Source organism: Chiloscyllium plagiosum, chromosome 27 (genome assembly GCF_004010195.1).
Source record: "Chiloscyllium plagiosum isolate BGI_BamShark_2017 chromosome 27, ASM401019v2, whole genome shotgun sequence".
Classification (NCBI taxonomy): domain Eukaryota; kingdom Metazoa; phylum Chordata; class Chondrichthyes; order Orectolobiformes; family Hemiscylliidae; genus Chiloscyllium; species Chiloscyllium plagiosum.
In genome coordinates this window covers 16,976,017-16,991,197 of record NC_057736.1, presented here as the reverse complement: position 1 = coordinate 16,991,197, position 15,181 = coordinate 16,976,017, and the positions used below count along the sequence as shown (strand labels likewise).

Here is a 15,181-nt window from a genome sequence, read left to right as displayed (position 1 = left end):
ATACGATGTATCTGGAGGTTGGTGGGGTGGTAGGTGAGGACCAGTGGGGTTCTGTCCTGGTGGCGATTGGAGGGGCGGGGTTCAAGGGCGGAGGAGCGGGAAGTGGAGGAGATGCGGTGGAGAGCATCGTCAATCACGTTTGGGGGGAAATTGCGGTCTTGTTTCTAAATCAGGAATCCCACCGACCTAAGGCAGAGGGAAAAAGAAATTATTTCTCGGAGAGGGTCATGAGACTTGGAACTCTATTCTCCAAAAGTTGTTTGAACTGGAATTCTTGAATGTTTTTAAAAATGTTTTCTTGAATATTTTATAGGCAGATAGATTTTCAGTAAGCAAGGGGGTGAAAGGTTATCAGTGTAAGTGGAAATGCAGACTAAACAGATCCATCATGGTCTTACTGAATTTGGAGCAGGTTTGAGATGCAGAATGGCCTACTACTATGCCTAATTTTAGCATTTGTTTTTCTAAAGGTACCAGCTACAGTTCAGAATTGGAGGAGAATAGACAGAGACCTTAAAAAAATTACATTTGTATAGTGCCTTTCATGACCTTTAACAATCTCAATGTACTATATAGACAATGAGGAGAAAGTGAGGAAAGTGATCCTGGAGATCAGGGTCAAAAAGTGCGGCACTGGAAAAAGCACAGCCAATCAAGTAGCACCCGAGAGCAGGAGAGTCAACATTTCGAGCCTATGCTCTTCATTAGGAACAGCTTATGCTTGAAACGTCGACTCTCCTGCTCCTTGGATGCTGTCTGACTAGCTGTGTTTTGCTAGCACCACACTTTTTGACTCTTTATAGACAATGAGTACATTTTGAAGTCTCATTACTAGTGTAATATGAATCTCATGAGAGTTGTAGTGCTGCAAGGAGTTACAGTGATAGGAATGTAGAAAGTAAGAGCAAGAGTATGTAATTAAGCCCTTAAGCCTATTCTGACATTCAACTAGGTCATGACTGATCATCTACCACAATGTCACTTTCCTGCATTAATCCATATCCCTTGATTTCTTTAATATCTGAAAATCTTTCAATGTCTACTTTAATCTCAATGATTCAGCTTCCACAACATTCTAGAATACAGAATTCCAAAGGTTCAAAGATAGGGATGGATGAAGCCCCTGAAGGAATTCGAAAACAAGATGAAAGTCTTAAATCAAGGACGACCAGCTCAGTAATGACTGTACTCCACTTGGAGCAAGTTGGGACATGGAAACAGTTTAGGACAAATCTAAATCACTAACAGTGAGAGGTGGAAGACTGGCTAAGAAAACATTTTATTATTGAATCTAGAGGTAACAAAGGTATGGATGAGAGTTCCAATCGTGAATGAAAGAATGTTTTAAATTGGCAGCACAAACAAGCCATATAGCTTAAGTGGTCAACAACAGTATTTATGTTCCACACTAGCCTTCTCCCACTCTAGATCATCTCACCCTATCAGCATATCATTCTGCCCTTCATTTTCTCCCTCGTGCTTATCTAACTTCCCCTTTTAATTTAGCTATGTTGATCATTTCAACAATGCAAAGTTCCATGAACTGAGAATTACACAGAGTTGTTTAAATCTTTTCCCTTGTTGACTCAGGCCACATTATCCACAAAGCTCGAAGTTCAAAGAACTCTTCATTATCAAATATAGTATAAAGCCTTGTAAATATTAAGTACTTAACAGTCAGGGTTTGCAAATGTACCCCCGAATTTTAATTTTTCTTTACTCTTTAGATTAGATTACTTACAGTGTGGAAACAGGCCCTTCAGCCCAACAAGTCCACACCGACCCTCCAAAGAGCAACACACCCAGACACATTCCCCTACATCTAACACTACGGGCAATTTAGCATGGCCAATTCACCTAACCTGCACATTTTTGGACTGTGGGAGGAAACCGGAGCACCTGGAGGAAACTCACACTGACACGGGGAGAATATACAAACTCCACACAGATAGTCGCCTGAGGCGGGAATTGAACCCGGGTCTCTGGCGCTGTGAGGCAGCAGTGCTAACCACTGTGTCCACTGTGCCGCCCACGTGTGAAAGAACGTGCCTGAAGTCAGTGGGAGAAAGATAAAGACAGCAACTATTCTACCAGATCTGCTCCATTATACAATTAATCCGATGTAAAGCTGTCTTGTGATTTTATATGTTTGCTGAGATATTGCATCAAATTCAACTGCTAATGATCTGAGATTTTCTCTCTGAAATGTGCACTGATACATTTCTTTAAGAAGACTCTGAAAACAAACTACTTCTTCTTAGTCACGAGCTCTAATATCTCTTACCCAGATAGATGCAAAATTTTGTTTGATAATTCTCCTGTGAGATTTGGTATGTTTTACTTTGCTAAGGCACCATATAAATGCATGTTGTTGAATAGCAGTGAAGTTACTGACAGACTAGCGACTCATAACCAACACTTAAACTTAATGCTTTAGAACTTAAATTGTTTATTGTTCTCTTCATACTATGGTTGCTGAAGATCTGAAACACAACCAGAAATTGCTGGCAAAGCTCAGCAGGTCTGGCAGCATCTCTGGGAAGAACGTTTTGAGTCTGGTGACGTTTTCATCAGAACTGATAGCAGCTCGGACAAAAAGGTATTTATGCTGAAGATGAGGTTGGCAGAGGAAGGAGTGGGGAAGAAAGGTGAGTGGATAGGTGGAGACAAAGCCCAGAGAGAAAGAGAGAGGGATATACGAACGGGGTGGCAAACGAGAAAAAATGAGATAAGGTTCTTCGAGCTTCAACTGCAACTGAAATGTTCAGGTGGGAACACTGTGGTACAACATTTCTGCCACGGGCCTGCTGCAGTGTTTCAGCAAGCCTGAGCACAAGCCCAATGAACAACAGCTCATTTTCTGCTTGGGGGATCTGCAGCCTCAACATTGAGTTCAATATATCTAGAGCCTGATTTTATCTTCTACATTTTTTACCCATGCCCACACTCAGTTCTGTCCACGACATGGGTTGCTTTTAGCACAGTATTTCCATTCTCAACTACACTGAGCACTTATTTTCTATGTATTCAGCTTCTTTTCAGTGCTGGCTTATTATCAATAATACCCTCAATTGCCCACCCCTTTCTATCGAGCTCTCTCTCTGGGTTTCATCTCCACCTATCCACTCACCTGTCTCCACTTTGCCCCCAATTCCATCTTGAGTATAAACACCACTTTCTCCTAATTGCTATTAGTTCTGATGGATAGCCACTGGACTGGAAATGTTAACTTTGCTTTCTCCCCACAGATGCTGTCAGCCCTGCTGAGTTTCAGTAGCAAGTTCTGATTTATTTCTTCCCCTGTGCTTCATTTGAGTTGACAAGTTAATAGAATAGTTCTTGACGAATTTCTGTGTGCCAAAAAGATCTCTTAAAGTAGTTTTGCTCCCTTACCAATTATAGTGTAATACTAATGGTGAAATCTCATAGGAGCTTGAATGACATGGGCTATGGCAAGAAGTGTGGGAGGATCATGTGAGAACTCAGTCAACGCTCTTTTCAATAGATTATCTATCATTATCAGATTGCCGTTTGTGGTAGTTTGTTCTGTGTGAATTGGGTGTAGCATGTCTACTGTTCAACAGTGACTACATTTCAAAAGTATTTCATTGATAAAAGTGTTTTGCGATGTCTTGTGATCATGAAAGGTGCTATATTAATGCAAGTTTTCCAGTGGCCTTTTCTCAGCTCTAGCATATTGTGAGTTCTCTCTGTGTCACACCATGCTTTCTTATTTTCTTTGCTGGCCTTCCAACTCTGTGCTGTACTGATTAAGTTCTCTCTGAACCTTTTTTTTTGCTATTCGCTGGACAACCATTCTGGTGGCTGGCAAAATGATTAAATTAGTCTCTCAAACCTGCACAGCCAGGAATATGGAACGTCGAATCAAGATTAGGCATTCAGCCAGTCAACTTTATTCTAGCATTAGGCAAAAGTGAGGACTGCAAATGCTGGAAATCAGAGTCTAGATTAAAGTGATGCTGGAAAATCACAGCAGGTCAAGCAGCATCCGAGGAGCAGGAAAATCGATGTTTCGGACAAAAGCTCTTCATCAGGACTGAAGGCCTTTATTCTCGCATTGATCATTTACCCCAACTGCATTCTCCATCTTATCCCCATAGGTTCCCTGTGTATTCAAAATATATTGATTGCTTTACTGAAAATAGTCAATGACTAAATTGACCAGTGATTGATACACACCCCTCTGTGATGGGGACTCCAAAGATTCTCTGAATGAAGACATTCCCCTCCTCTCCATCAACTCTTTTTCCTGAGATTATAAGCATTTGTTTTAGACTCTCCAGGCAGTGCAAGTAGCTTCTTACCATCCACATAATGTACCTTCATAAGTTAACTCCTTAAGACGTATCATTACTTTTGGTGTTGGTTCTGAAGAAGGGTCACTGAATTCAAAACATTAACTCTTCTTTCTCTTCACAGATGCTGCCAGACCTGCTGAATTTTTCCAGTAATTTCTGATTTTTCTTTTTATCATTCTGGTGATTCGTGTTTAAGGCCATTCCTGTGGTGATACATCTAGTATCGAACATGATATCAAGGAAGACCAATAAATTGGTCAAAGGAGATTGCAAGGATTGTCTAGGGATTTCTACTTCATCACAAATCAGCTTGATCAGAAGAGAAAGGAGCACCAAAAGAAAACAACCAAAAAATCCCAAGAAATTGAGGTAAACCAGAGAAGGTCATGTAGAGATAAGTTTATTTACGTCGAATAATTTCAAACAACATACAGGCATGAAAATGAAATGACCATCATAACAGAGCTTTTAAACTGACAACTCAGGAATCTGCTTCAACTAAAAATCTCATCTTAAATATAATGATTGACTTGCTGCTTACTTGCACCATTTCCTATTTCTCATTTCAAGTCTCCAGTGATAATTCATTTTTTTTAATATAATGATCTTCTGATAATTGAATATTTCCTTATTTCTTTGTTCTACATTTGCCATCTACAATGCATTCACTTTTCATTTAGTGATACTGAGGGCTGTGGTTCTCAACCTGGGGTCCCAGGAATTTCATAAAGACTTTTCAGGGACTGTGGGAAAGAAGGTAAGTGGGATCCATTGCTGTGGTGATGTAAGTCAGGCGTACACTATTGGTTATTATTTTGGTTTCCTTGGATCCGCTGGAGGGACACATCTGAGAGCTCACCCACTGTAATAGGATTAACAGGGCAGGTAAGAGATACCAGAGAGACCAGGAATGGATTCTTGGATCTGAGACTCAGGGGAGGATATGAAGGAGCTACTGTGTCAACCTTGCCCAGAGGACCTAGAAGCACAATCAAATTCAATCAGTGATGCAACTGGGCTCTAGATGAGAACTAGAGAAAAGTCACATAATCCTTTAATGGGGATATAATGAAGTTTATTTTCAGAAATCTAAAATGAAAAGTTTATATTGTTAGAATTTAGATAGGATGAAGGGATCTGTGATGACTGAAACCATTTGAAAAGTGTACTTACAATCCTAGAAGTCCATGAACCAGTGACTTAGGGAAGCTTTCGGTTCCAGCCCTTTACCCATTACAAACTGGAGATTGCTACAATGTAGGGCTTCAACTAAAAATCTAATGGAATAGCACACATATTGCAGATGGTGGACTTAAGCTATGCTAAATGCTAAATCTCAATGTTTTAAAAAAATACAATGAATTATCACTCCATTGTATTGTATACAAAAATAAGATATAAAATGTACAAAACCATTAATTTTGCACCATATAAAAACATTTTTTGATATTTTTTCAAAACATTTTTATGAACAAAAAAAAAATTGTTGAACAAGTTTGACTTCTTCCTCAGCTGTCTGTGATTCTGCAGGGCATGTTAATCCCAAGAATTCACAAGAGACATTCCACGTCACCATCACAACAGCAACATCACTGCTGGTCTGTAGAAGGGAACATGAAACAAACACTATCACTATGCTATTTCCCTTGCTTGGAATCTCTCAAACCCTTCCAGCATCCCCCATCTCTGTATGATGAATGTTCCAACCAATGCTGAGTTTCAGATTGCCAGGTGAGATGCACACCCAGTGGCTACCAATGTTAGAATATCCTAAACAGTGACCCATTCAATCCCTCAAAGCCTACTATGGGCAGTGGTAGATGTGGTTTTGGGAAAGCACATAAGTGTGTGCCCCCATGCAGATTTTCTAGCTCCTAGTTTGTGTTGTAGCTAGCTAAACTGATATCAAAACCGAAGTCCCACTTGCAAGTGACTGCAGTGTCTCACATCTCATTACCAATGTCATAGAGCTGGACAGCTTTTGCTATTTTTATACAAGAGAGCTGCAAAATCCCTTGACAGGGCCATTTTTCAACAATGACACAAAACATATCTGCACTTTCTAGAAGTGAAACCATAGCCAATAATGGATGTCTATAAAACATGGGGTGGGATAAAGTATGACCAGTCACTAAGTTTAACTAAACAATTGACAATATAATGGAATTTTGACAGTGATTGGTGAAGTGAGCGGAGACCAACTTGTATGATGACCAAATAAGAACTCTCCTGTTAACCCAATGTTGTTCAATGTGCAATTAACTTACGTATACTGGTCGAGCCTGTATGAGTTGATATCTGGCTAAGCCACAACGGGAAGCACTCCATTGGACTGACCAGCCCTGTATTAAGGAAGGAATGGGTGTTGCCATCAACATTCACCCTTATGGAAAATAGCCACCGCCTCCACCACTCTCTCTGGTCACTGCCTCAGACTGAACCAGTGATGGGTGAATAGGACTTAGGGTGCAGCTTTCCCTCCTGTAAGTGGTGAGACAGGTGGGTAGAAGGGGATATAAGTAGGCAAGCTGGCTGTTACAAGGTACTCTATGCCTTCTTACCTCCTCGCTAATTAGATTCCAGGCATGAAAATCTATGAGCAATCTTCTTTACCTGCCACTAATTAAGGACATTTAAGTTGTCAATAATTGAACATTAAAAGGCCTCAACTCACCACGTTGTTGAATATCTATCTTCATCATAGTGGGGAATGTTAGCTCGTTTCCCATTTAGGAAACCAGAGTAACCTGACTGCCAGGTCATGGAGGAAGGGAGAGTGCGGGTAGTCCGTTTGCTCAAATCTAGGGGAAATGAATGGGATTCAAGGCAGTGGGCTCTGATGGCCACTTCCCTGCTCTTATATAAAGAGGATAAAAATTATTTAACTTCATGCTGCTGGACCCCTGAGGAATAGACTTTGACCAGTCGTCCCTAAGATCCAGAAGCTGCTGGGCCTCCGATTGTCCAGTGTGTCAAGGCTTGCAATAGACTGAAAAGCTAGTCACCTCTTAGCATGTTTGCCTCCACACCTCTTTTTTTTTTGAACAAGGGAAAGTTGCACCCCTGGAGTGAGAGTTAGAACTCAGGTACCAGAGGTATGGATGCTGTCTAGTTTGTAGGAGTACAAAGTGAGAGGTTGGTCAGGAGTGATCGCCCACTAAGTAACCACTTTTTACATTTAGTTGTACTGAAGATGATCCTATTAATCCCACTCTACTCAATATCTCTGGTGACCTCTTTCTAAAATGCCTGCTAGATGTGCTGGAGCAATTCACTGAGAGGCAACTATGTCTGATCTGAATAGAAAGCTCTGATTTCCTCACCATCAGCTTGATCTTCCACTACGTCCTCTTCCTCAGTCTCCACCTCTTCCTCTACCTCTTCTTCATCTGGATAAAGAGAACATTGATATCCGTCACTCCTCTTTCTGACTGCAGTACTTGCAGATTGGTATTTTGTATTATTTTCGACATATTTGTGTAGATTTTGAGCAAGTTTTGAATTGAAGTTTTGTGCAATAACCCGACAGCATTTGTAGCTTATATTCTGATTGAAAAGCAGGTCAGTTCGACACCAAAAGAAAATGTTGGCGAGTACAGGGTGACCCCCGTATCTGCAGAATCGTTTTCTGTGGTTTCAGTTACCCGTGGTTTACCACGGCCCAAACATATTATAGGGAACCTTCAAGAATCAGGGATCACAGGGCTGTCGGGAAGGTAGATTTCCCATTGAAATAAATGGGTTTGCTCCTATCCGCAGTTTTGGGCTTCCGTGGTAGGTCCTGGAACATATCCACTGCAGGACTACTATATCCTGATCTCCGTTGGTAATTTTACTGGGAAAGTGGGAATGATTCTAACTGAGCATCAAAGTTTCAAAGAGCCAGCACAAGCTCAATGAGTCAACAGGCCTCCTGTGCTGTATCATTCTATAATTCTATGAGGAAAATGTTTCATCTATCTATCAATGCATTACATCTCTCAGAAATACCTTTATCAATGGGAGATGGTGACAAAGTGATAATGTTTAACAAATGGTAATCAATAGCCCCAGGCTAATGTGCTGTGCTGTGGATTGAAAATTCACCAGAGCAGCTGGTGGAATTGAAAATCAATTTAAAAATCTGAAATTGAAAGCTAGTCTCAGTAATGGTGACCATGACACATCATTGATTGTCATCATGACTTCCGTTTCACTAGCCTTAAAGAAGGAAAATGGCTCAATCTTAAGTCTGTACTGAGTTGGCTGAGCACAACTAAGGGCAATAATAAAAGAGTAACCATTGCTCACAGTAAACCCCTGCATAAATCAGATTGAATTCCTGCCCATTGGTTGCTATTGAGACCAAGAGATGGAATGATTGGGCTGAGCTATCTGGGCCTGTCCATATTTCAATAATCTGCCAAAATTCACTGCCTAGTTGTATTAAAGCTTATGGACCCAAGACATTTTTTTAGATACTCTTCACTCCCAGTATCTGGGCGTCACTGGTTAGGCCAGTATTTATTACCCATCCTAATTGCTCAGACGGCAATTTAAAGTCAACTATGTTGCCGTGAATATGGAGTCATTTGTAGGCCAGACCAGATAAGAATGGCAGTTTCCTTCCCTAAAGGACATTACTAAAGCAGGTGGATCTTTCTGACAATCGGCTTTGGTTTCACGGTCATCATTAGACTCCTAATTCCAGAACATTATCAGGATCTCTGGATTAGCAGTCTCGTGATAATACAATTAGGTCACCACCTCTCCTTGTTAGATGTAATTAGCTAGATAGTTTTATGGGAGTTAGGATATATATTAGCCGTGATCAAATTGAACAGTGGAACAGGCCAAAGTATCCAAATGGCCTCCACCAACTCCTATGTTCCTTCCGATGGAATTTAATTGTTACCTATTCCTGTGTCCATTCTTAATAGCATTGAGTTATAGTGCATTTAAGGTCCCCAGGGATGAATGCTCACTGCACTGAACCACTGTCCTTAACCACAATATATATATTTTTTGCCAAACATCAGTATCTACAATGGTAGTACCTATTCCAAATCTTATATTTTTCAGGGTTTCCTCTGCCATTTCCAGATCCACTGAAAATTGGTCCATATTCTCAAATCCATCTTCATATTCTGGTATATGGGAGGTTCTGGAGGCATCAATGATCCTGAAAGTTGAATTAAAGAAAATAATTTAGATGTATTTAGATGCTAAGGTAATCAAGAAATATACAATAAAGCAAGAACATGAAGCTGAGGTGGGAGATTAACCGTGGCTTTAATGAATGCCAGAGCAAACCGAAAGAGCTGTATAGCTTCCTCCAGTGCCTCTTTCCATTTACATTCGTAAATGTTAAACCAAACCTACACAATTCCTTTTATCATTAGTGCATTTCAATTCGAAGAAAGAACTAAAGAAATTGAGGAGATATTTCTCTTTGCAGTCTGTTGTTACAATCTGGTGTACACAGCCTGTAAGGATAGTAGAAGTTGATTCAATAGTGACTTACAAAGAAATGGATGAATTCTTTGAAAAGGAGAAAAAAAAATACAGCATTCTGAAGAAAATGTAAGCTGCAGGCATGATGGGCTGAATGGTCTCATCATGCCCTACATCATTCTATAAATGTGTAGTTACGTACAGCCTTATCTCATGCAAAAAGTCTCCAAAGATAAACAGCCAGTATGTCCTGCTTCTGTACTTATCATTCTGTCAGTCTGCATTTATGTACAGCTTTATCATATGTGTAGGATCTAGAGTAGACAAATGATCAGAATCTCTGTTTTTGGTGGTATTGGTTAAAAAGACAGACCTATATTAACAAGGTATTGATCATGAGCACCAGATATCTCAAAGTGCTTAATGCGGTCACAGTCAGAATGTCGGAAATGCAGCATGGGTGTCTGCTCAGCAAACCCCAACAAAGAGCAACATGATGATGACTGGAGAATTTATTTCTGTGATGTTAATTGAGTGATAAATATAGATAATGAGACCTCCGCTGCTCCTCTTCAAAATACTACCATGAGATCTTCTATGTCTTCATGTGAGCATAGGCAGGGTCTCAGTCACTGTCTAATTCAAAAGATGCCCCTCTTAACAGTGTAGCTTTTCCACAGTGCTGCACTGGAAGGTGCTTAAGTTTCTGGAGTTGGGCTTAAATGATGATACTTCGACGTGAAAACATTATCAGTTGAGTGACAGCTGACACTCATGAAAGAGGAATGTTGGCCAGGACTCCAGGGTTATCAAATTGTACTTGGTAGCTTGGGTTATTCATGAATATTAATGTTTGTATCACATGTATTGCATGAGGTTAAAAGTTAACCATTGACATTCAACCGTTAAAGTAGTGTGTATCTTTATATAATTCCAGCTGTGAAGAACCCTTCCCTCCCCTCTCTCCAACTCCCCCTACAATTTACAGAAGTGGTATTTTCATTTCGTACACCTCTGTCTGAATAGCCATGCTGAGTGAAAGTAAAAAAAAGAATAATTACAAAAATTTGGAATCACACAGATGAATAGTTCTAATTTATGAACTGACCTCCACCAGTTCTGTGAATACAGCAAAATGTAATGTTCAGGCCCAGAGAGGGAGAGAAGAGGCAGTACTCCCCCAGTTTTAAACTGTTGACTGCGTGGACCAATTGTAACACTCTAGCACCTCCTGGCGACCCAAACCCAGAAAGTTATGAGTTGAAATCCCATTCCAGGATTTGTGTGTGTATTCTAGGAAGAGACATTGTCAATGGTACTAATGTTGATTGTTACGCCATTTATTTGGTCAGTAAGTCATAAAAGATTCCAGGCACTAACCGCAGAAGAAATATTCCAGTCCATGTCCATACCAGCAACAGTAGATGGCCTGTCAATTGCCATAATTCTTTGTGCAATTTTGCTGTGCATGCCTCAGTTGATATGTTTCCTTACATAACATAAAAGATTTCAAAACAACAAAACATAAAAAAGTTCACTGCCTGCAATGCACTTTAGGACCTACCAAATGTGTGAACAGTGATATATCAGTGCAATCCTGTGATTTGAAGCTCTTTCTTTTCTGTATCAATACAAGGTGTATTACGTTTCATTGGAAGACAAATGCTGGTGTGGACTGGATAAGGTTCAGTCATGATGTCCTCCTTGGTCAATCAGCTGTCTGACATTCGCTGTTTTGTTTTACTGATCATAGTATCAGAGAGCAAACAGCCCTCAGAAACTATGACCCAGAAAAGGTCAAGTGAACCTTGGCAATGTCCAGTTGATCCAATTAATCATTAGATTCAATAATTACATTTCCAAAATGGAAAGAATAATTGAGTTATATATGCTGGATCGTAAACAATTTATCTTTTATAAAATAATGAGGTGCATGTTCATTTAAACTCAAACAACACTTACTTTTCCAGGAGTTTCTTTGCATTCTGTGGAAAGAAATAGAAGATTGATTAAATATTTGAAGATTTTATCCTGAAATGTAAAGGAAATTTTACATAGTAAGCAATAAATCTAATAATGCACTGAGAACAAAATATCAGCTTGTTTTCTGACTTGCATCCGATCTCTGTCTCCAGTTTTGTGAAAGACACTTTATATGTTTAACAGATTTCTTGCAGAGGTAGTTAGCAGTGTCAGGAGTGGGAATATGGAAATATAAATATTAAGCACAATCAGCTTCCTGAAAAGCTTCAGTTGGTTGACTCTGTTTGATACTAAATCATATCTGGATGAGGGGAGATTCTAACTGTGAAAACTGTATGGAATTATTTGCTCTGGGTTTGGGTAATGATTGTGGGTTAGAATTACACTTCACATTCCAGGGTCAGAGAGCTGGATTGTTTTACTCATGCCTGTGTAATGGGACTCAGGTGAAAATGCTACTTCCTAAGCCACCTCTAATATTGTGTGATGAACTACCTGGATGTCAGCAATGGGCTCTGGTATAGAATCCGTATGCAACTCGTAACTATGTCCTAAATGGAACTGTGCCTCAGTGAGCAGAACAACATGGCAGTGGGTCTATTTGGGGAAGTGTCTCTTACCACGAGAAAGGTAGCAATTCCAGGTTCCTCCATGAATTGAATTGCATTTTCTATTAGTTTAGAAGATGTCTCTCGATGTTCTTTGTGTTGCCTGATCAGTTCCTTGATGAATGTTACTCTGTCCTCTTGTTCTTTTGTAATCGATTGAAGCATATCATCTTTCCTTTGCTCCAGAATAGTGTATAACTTGTCAAACTGTTCCATGAGCTTGTGCTTCTGGTGTCTGCTGTTCTCCTGAGGAAAGAAAAACGTTCAGCGTATGGTACAAAGTAGATGCAGTCCAGCAGATGTCACCAGTTTCACTGAAATGTTAACACAGACCTTCACTTGTACTGAGAGACAGCCAGCCCTGGTAAGATTGTACACAGTGTGGGAATACTTAATTGAATCTACTGATTAATCAGTTATCTATGATGGAGCATAGACACAGGATTTTCTCCTTAAGCATACAGACAATTGTCACAGTTTAAGGACACTGAGTGGACCATTTAAGACTAAGGCGAGGGGAAATTTCTTCATCCAGACGCTGGTGAGCTTATGAAATTCTTGGCCACTGAAAATGGTTGAGGCCAAAATATTGAGTGTTTTCAATGAGGAATTAGACATAATTCTTCAGGCTAAGGGAGCCAAAGGGTATGGGTAAAAAAGGGAAAAGGATTCTAAGTTGGATGATCAGCCATGATAATATTGAATGGTGGAGCAGGCTCGATGGACTGAATGGCCTGTCCCACTTATATTTTCTATATTTAGATGTTTCCATTGCTTCACCACAATGTTGCTCATAATGGTGAAGGCAAAAAGCCAATTGATGACCAGTCTGTAACCATCACCTTCCAAATTGAGAGAGGCACGGAAATAACTGCACAGACTGTATCCTGTCACCAGTGCATAGTACACTGGCTGCAGCCAGCAAGCTTAGAACCAGCCTCCCAAGCTGAGGAGATTCTATTCTCCTGGTTATTTTTTTTTCTCCTGGTTATATTTCTTTTTCCGAGGAGATTGAAATATTAGTCAGCCAGGACTTTCCTGATTGGCCCAGATTAACAATCCCAATCAAATGACCACATAGTCAACGAGATTAACGTGGTTCCAATCACTACAGGCACTAGTGGAATGCTTCTCTGTTATTCAGTTTCAAACAAATTATCATTGTCGGTTCATTTTAACTTTCAGTTCGGTGCCTAACCTAATCTTATTCAGTTTTACTTTCCTTTTGAATGAATTGTCTCAGCATTGCTTGCTGTGACTGGAATTCAGTTCCTTACAATTTCCTTTTCTACTCCCTGTTACCACTACCATTTATTTAGCACCTTTTAAAATCGTAAAACATCACAAAGTGCTTTACCAATTGCTGGCAAAGCACAACATTTGAGATGGTATTTAAACATATGGTCAAAAGCATAGTAAAAGCAGTATGTTTTGAGCAGTCTTTTAAAGCTAGAGAGATATATGGAGGGATTTTCAGTTTTTAATCCTTCCCGAGTGAAGAATCATATCAACTTTGTTTCATTTACTCAGCCCTCTAAAATAGTCTTGAAAGAATACACACTGAATACTTAAGCAAAATATTCCTGTGACATTTTTTAAACTGGTTTATTTTACACGAGCTATTTTAGAAGTAATGTAAGGAACACCACTCACTGTCATTAGGATAGATGAGATTAGCCATCCCCACAAATGTGAAGGAAGAATGCAGGCAATCTATTTAAGAGACCCACTGCTCAGAATTCTCTGTCAGTTATATCGTACCTCAATGCTTTTGCAGGTCTCTTCCAACTGGTCGACAATAACCTGGACCCTGTCATTGCCAGCCATAAGCATGGCGATTCGATCAGTCAGTTCTGTCTATGGAAGCACAGAAGAACAGACATGTAAGAAGAACTGACAGCTTAAAAAAAGTTGCTATCATGTAGCAAGTAGAGTAGTGTTTGAAACTGGAAATCAATTCGATTCTGAGAGTGTTTCTGCAAATGTTAAAAGCTGGTCAGGTTTCACTACACCTTAGGAGTACCAATATGGGACCCAAAGCAGAAAGCATCAGGTACTTTTTTAGAAGGTGTGAATATCACCACTTAGAGTCATGGAGGTGTGCAGCACGGAAAGAGACCCTTTGGTCCAGCACGTCCATGCCAACCAGATATCCTAACCTTTTTAGCTTTGACAAAGGGTCAGTTAGACTCAAACGTCAGCTCTTTTCTCTCCTTACAGATGCTGCCAGACCTGCTGAGATTTTCCAGCATTTTCTCTTTTGGTTTCAGATTCCAGCATCCGCAGTAATTTGCTTTTATCCTAACCTTATCTAGTCTCATTTGCCAGCACTTGGCCCATAAACCCTTCCTATTCATATACCCATCCAGATGCCTTTTATTTGTACCAGCCTCCACCACTTCCTCTGGCAGCTCATTCCTTCTAACTCAAAAAAAGTTAACAATAACTATCGATGACATACTAACTCACAATGGCCATGATTCAGTGAGTAGCAGACTGATTCCCTGAGTTATAGGTTCCAACTCTGCTCTAGGCAACTGAGCAAATAAAATCTATTCTGACATTCCAGTGCAGTACTAACGGAGTACTGCATAGTCAGAGGTGCTGTCCCCCAGATGTGACTGAAGTCCTGCCATTGTCTCAAGCAGTCCAATGATAAAGAACAGCAGAGTAGTTGGCCTCAATGTCTTGGTTATTATTGGTCAATCTACATGAACAAAAACATTACCTGGTCTTTATCACATTTTTGTTTCTGAGAACTTACTATGAGTAAGTTGTTGTATTTCCTGTGATACAACAGTGACTGCACTTGATAATTATGGAATTTTTGGAACACAC

The 15,181-nt window shown here is 40.0% G+C and overlaps 1 protein-coding gene across 2 annotated transcripts in view; it reads right to left on the bottom strand.

Annotated features, from left to right (window-relative positions):
* Nucleotides 1–4,703: 4,703 nt before the first annotated feature.
* Nucleotides 4,704–15,181, bottom strand: part of LOC122563598 (E3 ubiquitin-protein ligase TRIM63-like) — a 17,682-nt gene continuing 7,204 nt past the window's right edge. Inside the window, exons 4-10 of one of the 2 annotated variants that reach the window (XM_043717525.1) lie at nt 14,105–14,200; nt 12,356–12,589; nt 11,715–11,737; nt 9,356–9,480; nt 7,643–7,708; nt 6,587–6,661; nt 4,704–5,919 (exon numbers count right to left, since the gene is read on the bottom strand). In XM_043717525.1, the coding sequence (XP_043573460.1) occupies nt 5,909–5,919; nt 6,587–6,661; nt 7,643–7,708; nt 9,356–9,480; nt 11,715–11,737; nt 12,356–12,589; nt 14,105–14,200 (630 nt within the window). In that variant the 3' untranslated portion in view covers nt 4,704–5,908. The remainder of the gene's footprint in view (nt 5,920–6,586; nt 6,662–7,642; nt 7,709–9,355; nt 9,481–11,714; nt 11,738–12,355; nt 12,590–14,104; nt 14,201–15,181) is intronic. The other variant, XM_043717526.1, reaches the window with a different exon arrangement.